Source organism: Leptopilina heterotoma, unplaced genomic scaffold (genome assembly GCF_015476425.1).
Source record: "Leptopilina heterotoma isolate Lh14 unplaced genomic scaffold, ASM1547642v1 Lhet_135, whole genome shotgun sequence".
Taxonomy (NCBI): Eukaryota; Metazoa; Arthropoda; class Insecta; order Hymenoptera; family Figitidae; genus Leptopilina; species Leptopilina heterotoma.
Genome location: NW_025110854.1, coordinates 425,001 through 442,446, shown reverse-complemented (window position 1 = coordinate 442,446; position 17,446 = coordinate 425,001). Strand labels below are relative to the sequence as shown.

Sequence of the window (17,446 nt, the reverse complement as noted above, 5' to 3'; positions counted from 1 at the left end):
ATGTTCAAAATTTTTTTTAAAATTCTCGTCAAAATTTCAATTATCTTTAGAAATAATTAAATAATTCTTCTCCGAAATTCAATTATTTTCAAAAGTTTTCCTCAATTCAATGATTTTTAATAGGTATCTACTATTCTAATAAAATTTTCCAAAAGAATTCAATTATTTAAAAAAAAATTTAATAAAATTCTACACAAACCTTTAATTATTTTTAAAAAATAATAAAAATTTCACAGGAATTTAATTATTAACAAATTTTTTTATAAATTTCTTCGCAATCATTCAATTATTTTCATAAATAATAAAACTCATTGCAGAATTTCAATTATTTTTAATACAATTTTAATCGAATTCCTCGAAAATATGTAATTATTCATAAGAATTTTATTAAAATTTGTCAAAAGAATTCAATTATTTAAAAATTTATTGATACAATTCTTTTTGAGAATTCAATTTTAAGAAACATGCAATTATTCAATGAATTGTTTTTTTTGTATTTAAATAATTGAATTCTCGTAGAATTTTCTAATAAAAAATTATTTAAAAATTAATTTTAGTTTAAATTTTAGATTATAATTGAATATTAAAAGCATTATTATTAGTAATCTTTAACGTCCTTTGATATTAAATTATTAAAATAAAAACGACCACAAAAGGACAATCACAGTCAGGAGGTGTGTTCATTCAAAACACCATGTTTGACGTTTCGCAGTGTTGATTCAAAAGCATTATTATAGAGTGAATTTTTTGAAATATTTGAATTTTGAAAAGGTTTCAGATTAGAATCTTTGAAAATTTGAATTTTTCATACTTTTAACTAACAATTCTGTGGAATTAATTTTTTTTGAGAAATTTTAATTGCCAATTTTATTTATATTATTTAAAGTTTTTATTTTCTAATATATATATATTTAATTGAAGAATTTATGAATAATTGAAATTTCGTAAAATTGAATATTGTAAACAAATGGATTTGAAAATTGTCAAAGAACTTTTTCGAAAATTATTAAAAATAATCGATTTTAAGAAGAATTTTAGTTAAAAATTCTTGAAAGTAATAATTGAATTTGATAATGATTTTATCACTGGGTCATCTTTAATTATTGTAAAACATGAAGAAATTGGTCACTCCGAGTTGAAGACTCGGAGTTATCAATATCTTCATGTTTTATAGTTATGAAAAATTGAATTTATAGTTTTAATTAAAATGTTCATTTATTAGACTCGGACTGGTTATATTTTTGTCGGCAATTGGTCCGTAAAGTCCGTATTTTTAAATACTTTCACTGGTTCGAGCCCTGTTGGTGCACTCACCCTGCCACCGATTTTACTTTAAATAAAAACACATTTTTCTTAAAAGAACATTTTTTTACTTTTCGTAGTTAAAAATACATATTTTTCTGTACATTTTTATCATATTAAAAAATATCGCAAGAAATTATATTTCTTGGTACAGTCAAATTCTTTCTAAAAAAATTGTTTCAATGACATGGGCTCTACCACCATGCACCTTACTATCTATAATAACAAAGAAATAAAAAAGAACTTTACAATATATAGTAAATTCATAAATAATTGTTGGGATTTGAAATCCTGTCGTCACTAGAAAATCAATTAACAAGATGGCATATGAATTTTTGATGAATTTTTAAAAAGGTTAAAAAATTCCTTTTGCAGGATTTCTCTAAAGTTTCTCTTTACACTAATTGAAAATTAATTTTTATCTTATCATAATGTTAAGAGACACTTTGAATGAATAAAAAAAGGATAGTGAAAACAAAATTTCAGTTTGACATATTCACAATGCGTTCACAAATTTACAATATTCATAGTGGAACATCCGCACATAAATATCATAAGAAGGTTTTTATGAGAATATAGTAACTGGCCTGGTAATTAATAAAACACATAATATGTCTCGTACAAATATTTAAAGTCGCGAATTAAAGAGAATAAGAATAAAATAATTTCTTTTTTTAAAAGAGAATTAGGAATTTTAATTTGTCTCATGAATTTCGTTTGATCCTTTGAAAATATAAAATTTTAGCTATATATTAACTTTCCGAAGATGAACTATAAATTTTATATTTTCCAATGAAATGCTTTAACTCTGATTAGTTAAGCAGACTATTTTGAATTCATTGTGATTATGGTTGAGACAAAATGAAATTATGACTGTTTTGGCTTATAGTAAATGTTGTGTCTACTGATGTTCAAGACCTTGAAATTTTCGAAGATTCTTTGTTTCCTGTCACATGTTCAAGTTCAATTCCATCGTACTCCAAAGCTCCCGCATTATCGTAGTATGCGTAGTCATAATCGTTCTTCTTTCCGGTTTTCGCAGGTTTCAATGTAGTACTTTCGGTAAAGCTTTGAGTTGTCGAAAACGGTCTTGCGGAATGACTGACATAAGTTGTTCCTCGAGAATTCGTTTGAGACTGAGCCGTCCTTTGATTGTTGGTATTAAAACTGTTGGGATTGTAGGTCGTAGGTGCCCCAGTTTTTCTGAAAGTATTTTTCAAACATGAAAAGATTTTTAGACGAAAGTGAGTGGAGTTTAGAATAAAAAATTCCTTCTTACCTTGGCACTGGAGTTGTGGTTTTAGGAGACTCGGCTAAGTGATTAATGCTGGAAGGACTGAATCCAATTGCACCAGATCTGCCGAAATTGTAGTTGCCAGTTGTGGTGGTTTCATAATACTTTCCGCTGTTTCCGGAATCGTAGCTGTTATGCTGTGTAACTTTCTTGGGAGGTTTCGTTGTATCATAGTAGTTGGTCGACTTACTTTGGCTCGATTTCTCATAATACTGTCCATTATTTTGAGAATACTTGTTATCATCGCTCTTCTTGTATTGACCATCATTGTACTGACCCTCATTCTTCGATTGGGCATTAAACCGTTCTCTTAAGTGATCATTTTTTTTCGTTATTGGGCTGTAGGTCGTTGGTGCGTTGCCGTTATTTGAGAAATTATTGGAAATTATCTTGGCAGTCGTCTCAGTATATTCTTGTCTTGTTGAAGGAGAATTTGATCTACTATTAAATTGATTGTTAAAGCTGTCAAAGAAATTTGGAGAACTTGTAGAGGAAGCAAAGTTTGAAGTGCTGCTAGTGCGTTGAATGTTGTTGTAGTTCCTTTGGAAGTTGTTGTTGAAGGTGTTGAAATCGCTTGATTGATAGTTTGTGCTTGGCTGACTGGTAGTAGATGGCGAGAAAGTCTCAGGCAGGGTAGACGGGTCATAGTAGACTTTCTTGTAGGTGGAAGGCCTTGAAGTTGTTCCACTAGAAGAACTGAAGGAATTGCCATTTCCGAAGCCACTGCTGAAGTTATTTTTATTATTGTTGTTACTAGTAGTCGTTGTCTTGGCAGTTGTGCTGGTAATAATTGGAAATCCAGTGAAACCTTCTGGATAGTTGGTACTCGGTCTATAGGTTGTAGTTGTATAAGTAGAGTACGTGTATGTTGGTCGATAAGTCGTTTGCTGAACCGCCTTCTGAGTATTTTTAAAATCCTGTGTTGAAGCTATTCGCGGTGTCGTTGTTGAAGAATCAAACGCTCTTTGATGGTTATAATTGTTTCCAGTGTAGAAGTTGTAGCTCTTGCTGGAATGAGCAGTGGCTGATGTCGTTGTTGGTGTATTGTCATTGGCGCTTAATTGCTGCTTTCTGCTAACTTTTCTTATTCCAGACTTCTTTCTGGATTCAGGAATGACCTTGTCGTCGTAGTCGTCATCTTTGGCATTGTTTCTGTTATTGAAGTAATTGCTGCTGCTGCTTCCGTGGAGGATATCTTTGCTGCCTCTGTCTTTAAAACTGGTTGAGGCTACTCTGTTGAGGGCATTGGCAGAAGACCGGACTGCGTCGCTAGTTTCACTGCGCTGAAGATGGTCCTGAGGTTCCGCATCACTACGAATACTATCAAAGTGAAGGGATTCTAAACCTGAACCCAGTCTGTAAAGGTCAAAGTTGTCGCTGGCGTAATAGAGCGTTGCTGCTTCGCAATCCACGTCATACCAGTCAGCACAGGTTTGGCTCTCTTGATCGAAAGCTGTGCCGTTAGGACACAGGAATCTGTAATTAATTAATTCTGTTACCCACATAAAAATGGTTCTATATATTGGATGCAAGAGACGGTGGTTCAATGAGAGAAATAATAATTCTTAATACTCTTTCTATTTATAGATCGTTAAAGTAGATTATTACGCGAACATGTAAATTCACTTAAAATTCTATTCAATGTCATGTCTTTTATATGAAAGTGATTACTCGGGGGTTTTCAGAGTCATTGATTACGAATTTGACAGCAGTTTTAAAAGTTTTAAATGTCAGATTCAATCATTTTTCATAAATTAAATGTAGTTAAACACCTTAATATTAGCTAATGAATTTACATTTTACAATATATTAAATTTTTTAAAATTAATAAAATTTGATTTAATAAATCATATTTCCTTAGGAAACAAAGTGTCATAAAAATCCATTAAAAATTTTTTGAACACATATTTGGCTTAAATCAGTGAAAATCACATCGACAGTCAAGGGATTAAGTTGATTTCTGAAAAATGTTAACGGTCTATGAATCCTTTCTTAAAAAAGACATTGCGAGAAAAGGTCGAATATATAGAAAAATATCGAAGTAAGAAATGAGCTAGATGATATACTTAAGAAATGCGGAGCTACAGTCGATCTTTTTAATATCATTGGAGTTGCAATTTTTATTAAATTTTAATTTCAGAAACTTTAAGATATATGTAAGTGAAAATATATTCGACTTGAAAGAAATATAAAAAATATGACGTATTTGAACAATTCTGATAACTGCTGATAATACGAATCCGGAAAAGTAGTAAAAATAAGTCAAAGTACATTTCTCGAGAAACAATGCAGCGCGACGCTTAATTCTGTGAAACGCCACCTGCTAATACGTGCATTCTTCTTTTGTTAAAGAGGCATGCGTATATGTATACATTATGTGTGAGCATAAGATCTTACCGATAATCCTGGACGGTTCCTGCAACGGACACACAAACGTGGAATAGTTGACAGTCGGTCTCCGGGTCGGCGTAATAGCTGCCTAGGATCTTATTTTGACAAGTGAAGGAAGTGTCCGGCATATATTGTTGCGAATATCTCGGAGGGGGTCGTTGAAGGCAGAGAACGCAACTCCATAGAACTCCAGCTGCGTTAAGCATTTCAAATAATAAACATAATGAGAGAAAGTGACGAGAGTCTAAGATTATAATTTATATATATAAATAGTGTGTATTCTTAAACCTTTCAGGTTTGTGGTCACACACTGACTTATATGTATAATTAATTTTTTTTCACTCTCTTCAGTCATTACACAACCACTTTTGTATGATTATGTTTATCATAAATATAATTAATAACATATATTTAAACTCTATTAACGTTAAAATTAAGTGACAATTTAAAATGCATGGCGGCTTTTTATATTAAATTCTTTCCAAGGTGGGCCATCAAAAGCTTATACTTACAAATAAGTATACTCAAATTAATACTTAATAATCGAGATAAGAGAATTATTTTTCATACGGTTTTTAAATTAGTAACTTACACTGAGAAAAACATTTATTTCATTGAATTATACTTTATTTAAATCAAACTTAGAATATGATAGCAATACAATAATAAGCCATATTTTTTGCTTCATCTAAAAGAATAATATATTTCATTCAAACATGAATTATAGTTATTTTTAAATTATATTATATATCTATAATTATTTCTACATTTGAATTAGGTATAATGTTTTCTCAGTATATCATTTCAATAGTAACAGAATAATGTAAGTTATTTATTGTGTATTTTAAATTAAATTAAGGGTTTACACTACTTTGTCAATTTCAATTTCAATTTCAAAAAAATGATTTTTCAAATTGACGGATTTCGAAAGTAAAACATCTAAAAAATGTTGTGTGATAATTTAAGAAATATCGAATCACTTTAAATATGGTTTTTCGAAATTATTTGAGCGCGTACATGGGCACTGTTTCTGTCTAAAGTAAAAACCTAGTGACCGCATTTTTTGTAAGGTCGAAGTTCATCTTAGGTTATAAACAAATCACGATCTTACGGAAAATACGGTTACTAGGTTTTTACTTTGGGCAGTAAACTGTTAATGTCCAACAGAAACTTTAAACGTGTTTTTCTCGAAACCAGTTTGTTAATCCTTGGAATATTTTTCTCAGAAACTACTAAACCGATTCTTACGAAATTTTTACCACATCTTCGTCACATATTTGGGTATTTTGTTATTTTTGTATAAAAATTAATAATTCTAGTTCAATTAATGATAAGTGCAGTACATCTGAACCCAAATCTTTTTGGTTTTTACAATTCTGATTTTTCTAATCCAGAAAAACATCTACGCAGCTGTCATCGGTACCCTACCAGCATCTGGATATTCAGGATATTCTAAGGATATCCGGAAACTATTATATCCGTAGGATACCCGAGGGATGTCCTGTGATATCTTAACCCTTTAATGGCCGAGTTTTTTTTACCGTTATTATAAATGTATAATGTTTAGTAAATTCGATTATTCTATTATTCAATATGAAAAAATTTTTTTTAACATGTTCCACCCCAGCGTATATTACTACACAAAAAAATTGATAATTAATCTAAGTGATAAATTATAAATATTTTTTAACCCCTGTCTGCATTTTAATTATTTATAAATATTCTCTGGTTGTTCAAAAATGAAAAGTAATTATAAATAATCATTTGAACGCCACCCTCAACGTCAAATAGCCACCCCTTGACGATAATACTTTTTGTGAATATTTAAAAAAAATCTATAGATTCTAAATGCATCTAAATTATAAAAAAATGTTTCTAAGTGACACAGATATGGATAATAATGTTAAACACCCTCCTTGGAACACACCCCTATTTCATAATTATTCTTACATACTGTCAATAGTTTTGAATAATTAAAAAAAAATTTTTCATTGATTCTATACGTTTCGAAAATACCCTAAGGTCAAATAACCACCCCCCAGTGGGCAAAAAACCATCATTGTTTTAAAAACGTTCCAAAAACGTTTTTAGAACGTTTCATGACTGACAAATAACGTCCCAAAAACGTTATATGTTTCAAAAACGTTTTAAAAGCAATGGAACGTTTTTGGAACATTATTTGGCAGACATGAAACGTTCTAAAAACGTTTTTGGAACGTTTTTAAAACAATGATGGTTTTTTGCCCACTGGGCCCTTGTTGATAAAAGTTTTTGTGAATGATAAAAAAAATCTACAGCTTCTAAATGCTTCTAAATTATAAAAAAAATGTTTCTAAGTGACACAGTTATGGATAATATTAATAAGCACCCCCCTCGAAACTACCCCTATTGCATAACAAGTTTCAGGCGAATCTGATAAATTTTTTTTATTTTTTTGTCCACGATATTGGATTTGTCATTTTTAATTTTTCAAAACTGACATTGGATTCGTAATAAGCGACCCCGAAAACCCCCGAGTAACAAATTTTAGGCGAATTTGGTAGATTTTAAAATTTATCGTCCATGTTAGATCCGCCATTTTGAATTTTTAAAAATTGACATCGGATTCGTAATCAGCGACCCCGAAAACCCCCGAGTAACAATTTTTAGGCGAATCTAATGAATTTTCAATTTATCGTCCGCCATATTGGATCCACCATTTTGAATTTTTAAAAACTAACATCGGATTCGTAAACAGCGACCCCGAAAACCCCCAAGTAACAAATTTTAGGCGAATTTGGTAGATATTTTAATTGTTTCGTTTTTTGGGGTAGTTTTTATTAATTTTTTTACCCTGAGGTAAAATTTTGTTATTAATTTTTTTACAAAGTTTACAATATTTTAAAACATATGTTACTTTGAAAGCCAAAAAAAAATTTTTTCTTGAATTGGGAGCGTTCACAAATGATGTCACGCAATTTTTGGAGATTTTCAACCCCCCCTGTCACGCAATTTTTGCAATTTCACATGAGAAAAATACATTGTGTCACGTTTAGTAAGACTCCCCCCCCCCCTACCCCCAAAAGCGTGACATCATTTGTAAACGCTCCCATTTATATCTTTTTTTTAAATTTTTGTCATTTTTTGCGTTTTTTGAAGGGGTGTATTTCATAAAGGGTAGTTTTTTGGAAAATGGCATTCATATGTATTTGCTACTCTCGCTAACCCCTTCAAAATGAGACCTTAGCGGAGTTGATCCATTAGGTTTTAAGAAAGTTATGATTTTTTGAAGTGGGTGGTACGTATGTGTACCACTGGCCATTAAAGGGTTAAGGACATTCTAGGGATATCTAAATTTCCGGATGTGACTAGGACGTCGGTAGGATATCCTTGAATATCCTTTGCTATTAGGGTATTTTAAGTAGGGCTAAAAGTATTGTTAAATTTTAATTAAACAAGCAATTTTTTTTAATAATACAAAGTTTATTATATATATAAATAGTTAAAGAGTGTCTTTATTGAACTTGAAAAGGTTAGATCAATAAAATCTGTAGAGATTCTAAAAAACATTAAAGTAAAGTGGTGTGAACCCTTAATTGAAATAATAAGCAAGTCGATATTTCAGCACTTCAGCAAAAATAAGAATCCAAGTTTATTTTGTAAATTTGGAATGTTTAATATGTCAATAGTAATATTTTGAAAGTGAGAGGTACAAGGATATAGCTATTCCAACAAAAAGTGTTTACTTCCAAATGGGCCTCTGTAATCATCTCGTATAAGCTGCGGTGACTGAATCGAAAAATGAAAGGGCATTCGCAAAAGGCATTCTACAAGATGGACTGGTTTGTAAATGAAAAACAACCACCTCTTCAATTATACAATGTAACTGTGTCTAAGTCGTGGAGAAAAACACTATTTTCGAATTCACTCAACTTTTTTTCATTTCCAATTACTCAGTTTTCATTCTACTTGAAATTGAAATTGAAAACCTGTTGAAACTTCGATGCTTAATTAATTGCAAAAGTTGTGTGCTTGAATAAATAAAACTTCTAAATGAATCAGTGTTCATCGACTGTTGGTGACAGTAAAAATGAAAAATCATTTTCCAGCACACCTAGTCACGATATTATAGATTGCATCCAAGGATACTTGAGTAGCATCATTTATAAATCATATATTTTTATAAAATAACATTTCTACTCCCTCTATACATTGTTTATGCAAGTTTCTATCAACAAAATCACATATAGGCATATCTCTAGAACTTTTACACTTTAAGCTATATCGCTTATTTTGATACTTCAAAAATTATTAAAAAAAAATTTGCAATACCGTTGTTGAACAAATTATTGTGCTTTTTAAATGTGCCATGGGTTAAATCATTTTTTTTAAATATATAGGAAACGGTGAGACAATGATGTGCCTCAAGTAGGATAAAAATTATGTTTCTTCGAACTTGGGTGACATCTTTTCTCAAATTTTGAAAATTCAGCAGTTAAGCCGGTGTAACTTTTTAACGAAGATTTTTGAATAACTACACGTAACTCATACAAAAAAGCCACATATTTGAGTAGTACATGTTAAATTTGGCTTCAAAATACTTTTTACTCATTGTGATCTCCTCTTCTTATACATTATAAAAAAATACAGAAAAATCGTTAAACTTTGCGCTCTCCATAATGAGAATATAAAGCTAAACAATAATTTAATGTATAATTGACACCGTTACATTACTAATACAGCGTAACAATGTGTAAAAATGAGTAATGTCAAGTTTTTTCATTTGATCATTTCTGAAGACAATAAAATACCAAAAAAATGAAAAGTTCTAGATACATATATTTCTATCCCATATCCTACTTTCAGTATTTATGAAATGATTTGGAAAAAGAACAGGAACTGAAATGTTTGATTTTTATGTAAAACTATTATTAAATATTCGTCAATCGATTTTTTCCGGCACTAAATTAAGCGTGAGACGCAGGGAACAAAAAAGAAAAGAAAATTGCATAATCCAGTATCTGAACTCAATCGTGTGCAGGATGCTACGCTTGAATTTCTTTCTCACGAAACGTTGACGGTCGGTCTCACGATGAAACTTGTAATACTTGTTAGAAGTGTCTGACAGACAAATATTAATTATCATTTTCTAAATCAAATTAAGAAAGATTGTTTTTTAACTACGTAATTATTTTACACTGTGACTTTTAAATAAAAAATAAAGGTGCAATTTAAACAAATGTTGAATTTAAATCTGAATTTATCAGCATTTTTACAAACTTTTTAGTCATTTTTTATTAAAACTTGAGCAATGAAAAATTTAAAATTACTAAATGGGATTTTTAAATTTCATCAAAAGTTGGTTAAAATTGTTGCTGATTTTAATGAGTTGATGACTTTTTACCTTTTGAAAATATTAAGAGAGAAATTAATTGATTTCAAATGCAAATATATTTTAGTGCAATAACAATTAAACAAGTTTTTAGAGACTATGTAAACGTTTCTTCTCTAATTGGGAGAGTTATTTAAGAAAAAAAACTGTTACACAACGTTGTTATTAGAGAGAAGAAAAAAGTAAAAGTTGACAGTGATCCGAATAGTTTAGTATGATTGCATCTCCCTTCTCTGTCATTGAAGAAATTCCATCGCATTAGGAGAAAAGTGCGATCAGCTTCCTTGCACCTCCGTTCAGTATGACCTGCGACCTTTAATGTCACTCTGATCTCCAATGTCTATTATCTACTTTCCTTTCCTTTTAGCTTTTACGTTGTCGACCTCTCAAGGCCCATAAGAAACACAAACTTTCAAAACTTTGTATTCAATATTTATCACACATTATTGAAGACATCAACTTTTAAAACATGAATATTTTTCAATAAACTATTTTTAAACTATTCTAATAGCTTTAAATTATTCAAAAATGGGAGTTTTTATAAGCAGTAATCATGTGAACCGTATGTTCAAATGCACTAATCTTGTTGATTTTTCTAAAACTTATTGGGGCACTAATGAGGGTTAAATTTTCATTCCAAAAGAGACACTCGGTATTTTGGAGTATGACAATATGAATTTTTGGCAATTTGAAATATGATTTTTTTGAAATGAAGAGCTGCTAATTTAAAAATGAACCGCGATTTTGCACTTTTCGGGTACGAACCAAATGCAAGGACGAAGAAGAAGCTCCTGGACGACGGCATGGTTGCACTCGAGGACTGAAGAACGGACAGACACTTGGTTAGGACTCTCTATTTTCCTTAAGAACAAACTCAATGAAACTCGGGGATGCGACTGTGAACCTAGCGAAGAATAGGTTGCCGAAGAAGAGTCGAAAAGATGGTACACCACCATCCGCTGCCTTTCTCTTCGAGAGGATGGGTAACCTCGAGAGAAGGGATAGTTGGAGAACGTATTCGAGACGTAACATTTCGTTACGTCATGTCAAGGATCTCATGAGCTGAAGATGCTCGGCTACAAGAAAGTCTTGGATCGCATTGCTGGAATGTTTAGCTTGTCAGAAAAACTTGGGGTCACACTTCCAATGAAAGTGAAAGTTTCGAAACTGTAAACTCGATTATTACAAACACATTTAACGATATATTATTGCCGCCGGAAAGATGTCACTTTAACGAGCAGATTCACTTTTCTGTCCCAATATTTGTTATTTCTTTTTTCAGAGACATTCTACTAGTACAGTAATGAGAATATTTTCGAGAATCATCATCATCATCTTATTATTATTATTATTATTATCAAATAAAACTCAAGTACCATTACCGTCTCGGTTAGGTGGGCATTAATTAATTATTATTTATACCTTTTTAATGAATAACTTTGCATTCGTCTTGAAAACGAAACAAATTTCAATTAATATTATCGCTCCTTTTCTTAAAATTTAAATCCAATATTGTGATAATTATTCTTAAATGAATTCAAATTCGATAATAATAAAAATAATATAATAAAGTAGCCTTTAAAATATAATCTATATTATATATATAATAATATAATATATAAGCTATATTGGTTTTTGAATTTTCAAAATTTGACCACAATTTCGGATTCAGCGTCGAAAATACCACAAATAATTAATGCGTGATGTAAATCTGATTGTTTTTTGTACTTTTTTCACATTTTTTTGTATGTACTTCCATAGACATACCCTCACACTCCAGGGTTTAAAGAAAAAGTGATTTATTTATTTTTGCATGATAAACTAATGTGATATTTCCAGTTGCATCCACTTTCAATTTCAACTATACTAAATTTCATATAATTTATTTCAAGTTCAGTATTTCTTTTTATATAAAAACTAGCAAAAATTCTGACTTCTAACTAACTTCTTCCTTCCTTTTTTTAAATAAAATTAGCAATATTAAAAATAATAGAATTTAAAAATTTTCTAATTTAAATTTTTGTTGAAAATACTAAAATAATTCAATTTTGGAGAAATTAAAAATAAATGCAGAAATTCAATTATTTTCAACAACAAAAAATAAAATTCTTCTTATAAAATTCAACTATGTTCAAAATTTGAAAAAAAAATTTCGTAAAAATCCCAATTATCTTTATAAATAACAAAATTCTTCTCCAAAGTTATTTTAATAAAAAATTCTTGTCCTAATTTCAATTATTTTCAAATTTTTTTTTAATTTCAATGATTTTCAATATGTACTATTTTAATTAAATTTCCCAAAAAGAATTCAATTATTTAAAGAAATAAAAATAAAATTGTATGCAAACATTTAAATATTTTTATAAATAATCAAAATTTCACAGGAATTCAATTATTTTCATAAATAATGAAATTTTTTAAGGAATTCAATTATTTGCATATAAAATAATCTAAAATTCTAGAAAATAATAATTGAATTAAAATGATAAAAATAATTTTGATGAAGTTACAGTAACAATATTCTTATGATATAAAATAATGATTTTATCTCTCGGTCATCTTTAATTATTAGAAAACATGAAGAAATCGATCACTCAGAGTCGAAGACTCGGAGCAATCGATATCTTCATATTTTATAACAAAATACTTTTATAAGTTGTTTAATTTAAAAAAGGTTTAAATTTGAAATTTTTGAATGTCTTAATTCCTGTGGAAAATCCTCTTCCAAAGATAAGATTAAAAATAGGAATTGTGCAAATATTTTTCTTCTTTTTCTAAAACAAAATATTAATTTTGTTAAAAAAATTGTGATTCATAAAGAAAAATAATGCAAAATAAATAAATTTTCTATCTCTTAATCACAGTTGTTTAACAATTTTCTAATTTTGTTTAGAAGTAAAGAACAAAAATCTGCATAATTTCAATTTGACGAAACATAATATTTAAAAAAATTTTAATCTTTTAATGAAAAGAAGTGAAAAAAATTCTGATAATTTCTATTTGACATATTACATTACATGTTTGCTTTTTTGTTTCTTAACTTTTTTATAATTTTTCTTTTAAAATATTTTCAATTTTAAAATTAATGTATTGAAAATCATCGAATTCTTGCAAAGAATTTTATCAAAAAATTTGATAATAAAGAATTTCTTTAAAGAATTTTATTATTTAGGAAAATAACTGAATTCTCGCGAAGAATTTTATTAAAATTTTTAAAAATCCTAATTAAATTCTTTTGAAGAATTTCTTTGAATTTTTTTTTTAAACTAATGGAGTTTCTTTAATAATTTTAATTGAAAATTTTGAATGCAATTGAATTTTATGAAGAAGAATTTAATTAAAATTGAATTGAAAATAATTGAATTCTTGAGAAGAATTTGACTATTTATGAAAATAGTTGTATTGTTTCGAAGAATTTATTAATTTTTTAAAATATGAACAGTAATAATTAATTTTTTATTTAATAAGTGAATTTTTAAAATTTTGATTATGAAATTATTTAAAAAATTTATATTTGAAAATAAAAAATTTTGTAAGACAACTTCAGAGTGTGAGGGACAGAAAAAGTGAATGAATGAAAGAACATTCAAATTATTATAGTTAATTTCATTTTCTAGCATTTTCTTCCCAAATTGGTAAATACTTTTATAAAATTTATTACTTATTTTATTTCCGTGTAGTTATATGAATACATTGTTTTATTATATATAAAATGAAAAAAAAAATGCTGCAAAGTTGGAGTCGAAATTCTTGTGTTCATTGCATGAAAACTTTACTGCCTCATGGCAGTTAACTGAAACGTCTCAAAAAAGTTGTTTAAAAATTCTATATAGAAAGATCCGGATATATATATATATATATATATATATATATTTTTTACGATGTTACTTAAGCGTATACATCTACGCTGTAAGTATGATTTTTTCAACAACAAAAGCAAACGCGTTTTTCTCGAAAACACTTTTTTTCTATGTAATGGTTTTCTCGGAAACAACTGGATCGATTCTTACAAGATTTTTAACACATCTTTGTCACAAATATGGGTATCGTCGGAACTAGAATTCTGTAAAAATATTAATTTTTACTTTTTGTTAATCAAGAAACTGTCCAAAAAAACCTTATTTTCAAACAACTTTGTTTAAAATCCCCCCAGTTTGTTATTGTTTCATAAAAATTAATAATTCTAATTCGGACTATTAATAGAATCACAGCCCAGTGGGCAAAAAACCATCATTGTTTTAAAAACGTTCCAAAAACGTTTTTAGAACGTTTCATGTCTGCTAAATAACGTCCCAAAAACGTTATATTTTTCTAAAACGTTTTAAAAGCAATCCCAGTGGGCACAAAGACGAAAAACGTTCTTTAAACGTCTGTAGAACGTTTAATGTCTGCCAATTTATGTTTTAAGAACGTCCGACTGTTCCAAAAATGTTTCGGAACATTCGGATGTTCTTTGAACGTAAATTGTCAGACATTAAACTTTCTACAGACGTTTAAAGAACGTTTTTTGTCTTTGTGCCCACTGGGATGGCACGTTTTTGGAACATTATTTGGCAGACATGAAACGTTCTAAAAACGTTTTTAAAACAATGATGGTTTTTTGCCCACTGGGAGTCCTACTAAATCTAAATATTTTTTGTCTTTATTATGTGGATTTTTCTAATCTGAACAAATACCTACTTAGCGGGCATTGGTAATTTATCAGGGTTGAAAGTATTATTAAATTTTAAATAAAAATAATTTTTTTAGAATAAAACAAAGTTTTTTATATAATTAAAGAGAATCTTTATTGAACTAAAAAAGATTAAGATCAAATAATCTATAAATTTCTTTGTCGTAAACGAATTATCATGATCGCAGATTTCTTTTGAAATAAATAGAAATTTGAATGAATTATGATAAGTAAAAAAGCAAACAGGATTTACATTAAATTTTGAAGGTTTTTGAAGTTCTTGTTTAAAGAACTACAAAACTTTAAACAGAAAAATTGAATGGGATCTAGAACTAATGCAAATCCTATGGGGTCCTTTATATTAAATAAGTTTAAATGTAATTATGTTTAGTGGAATTTATTCCAAGTAAGAATTATGGCTTTGAGTTTTATGTTAATTAATTTTTCTAGCAGATGAATTGGTAGGGTAGAGTGGGGTAAAAAAGCCACATTTTTACGTTTGATGCTGTAAAATCTGTACTTAAAATTTTTTTCTCAAATTTCCAATTGTTATTGAAAGTTTAGTTATTAAGTTTGAAATTCTTGACGGAAATATTTTTTATCTCATGAAAGGACTAAGTTATAAGAGTTTTACGAAAGCACTGCAAGTGGCTTTTTTGCACCACCTGGTGGGGTGAAAAAGCCACCCTACGATTTTAGCAAAACACGTTATCAATTTAGGTATTTTTATAGTTTTCCTTTATTTATATGACAAATAGTCTTATTTGAAAAATATTTTAATAAATATGAAAGAGTTTTTAGCAAGCAAAATTGAAAATTATATTAAGTTTACCTGTTTTCGATTTGCACTGCCAATTTTTCGTACCTTTTTTAGAAGTTCTCTTTAAGTTTCACCACAGATAACATATTTCGTTGCAACCGTTTATTCATTGTTAATTTTTTTAATGCACTTTGAACTACTTTTTCGTCGTGTTTAATTTATTTTATTAAATAAACACGAGAAATTTTGTAAAATAAGAAGGTTAGTTTAAATAGAAAACAAGTGAATTTCACAAAATATTCAATGGATTTTTTGCCCTGGCTTTTTTACACCCAAGACCAGTTATTAGAAAAGCAAAAATAAATTGTTAATTTAGTTCAATTTCCAAAAATTAACATTGTATACGTTTTCGGTATACTTTTCTCCTTATGTACAAACATTTACTTTTATTATTCGTTCACTTAATCAGATTGTAATATGCTTGAAAAGTTCACCAAAATGTTTTCAAAAAAGCAACAAAAAATTAAAATTACAATAAAAACAATATTAATCTAGGTACAACATTCAAACTAGATTCAAAAGTTGCGTATTACCTAATAGTATTTATATTCTAAACAGCTGATAAATCGGCTTAATAGTTTTTAAATAAAACTCAAATGGCTTTTTTACACCATGGCTTTTTCACCCCACTCTACCCTATGTATGACTTTGGGGAATATTCTTGTGTCTCTTTCGTGCAATTAAAAATTTAGTCAAATAAAGAGTTGTTTCAATATTACATGAGCAATACAAATATGTAGAAAGCAATTTTGTTTCCCTCTAAATTTCTGTTTGCTAGAAATTGATAATAATCAAAGTTATCAGTTATAATTACATTTTTCGGTGTTTTCAGGACAGGCTCATTGTTTAAGACATAATTTGTTATATAATATTTGCACCCCTTCAAAAAAGGAGAGATATAGTACTGCACTATCGTCAAAAATTGTCGGTACGACTGCGTGCACGGCAAAAAACATACCAGTTTTTAAATTGCGATTGTTTAGTAAAAATAAATGTCAGAAAATTAAAATATTAATCATTCGAAAGCTTATAGAATTCCAGGTTTAATGATACATAATTGAAATTTTTTTGACAATTTACATAAAGATTTTAGTACTCGATAAGTTAAAAAGAAAATTATGTAGGTATCATAATTCAAATCCCTTCTTTAATTTAAGACTAAAAGAGTTAAAAAATCTTATTCGGTTCGCGAACAAGTTTGGACAAATGCATGGAATCAGTCTATTTTTTTGGTTTTTGACTGACAATATTCGGACTAATGCTATCTCGCAAACCAAATAAGATGTTTTAAACTTTTTTATCTTTGTGTAAGTCATTAAAGTTTTTAATTATATATTATTTTATTTAACATATATGTATATAATTTTATAAGCTTTCGTATGGTATCTTTTTTTAATTTTTTTGACATTTGTAATTACAAAAAATAATGATTTAAAGATCGGTATGTTTCCGACGGTATAGTGATTTTAATTTTCTTTAATGAATGGCTCCCTTTGATAAAGTCTTACTCCTCCAAAAGGCTTGTCTGAATCCGCCACTGCTTAAACCCACTATTGTCCCACTTTCATCTTTACATATACATGTATACAGTATTAT

The 17,446-nt window shown here is 28.7% G+C and overlaps 1 protein-coding gene across 1 annotated transcript; it reads right to left on the bottom strand.

Moving 5' to 3' along the window:
- Window positions 1–1,385: 1,385 nt before the first annotated feature.
- LOC122497626 (probable inactive serine/threonine-protein kinase scy2) lies at window positions 1,386–11,280 on the bottom strand. The gene is made up of 4 exons (XM_043604864.1): window positions 11,124–11,280; window positions 4,994–5,180; window positions 2,582–4,072; window positions 1,386–2,505 (listed from the first exon to the last, which is right to left on the bottom strand). The coding sequence occupies exons 1-4, from the start codon at window positions 11,161–11,163 to the stop codon at window positions 2,214–2,216; spliced, it is 2,010 nt and encodes a 669-aa protein (XP_043460799.1). The 5' UTR covers window positions 11,164–11,280; the 3' UTR covers window positions 1,386–2,213.
- Window positions 11,281–17,446: the final 6,166 nt, after the last annotated feature.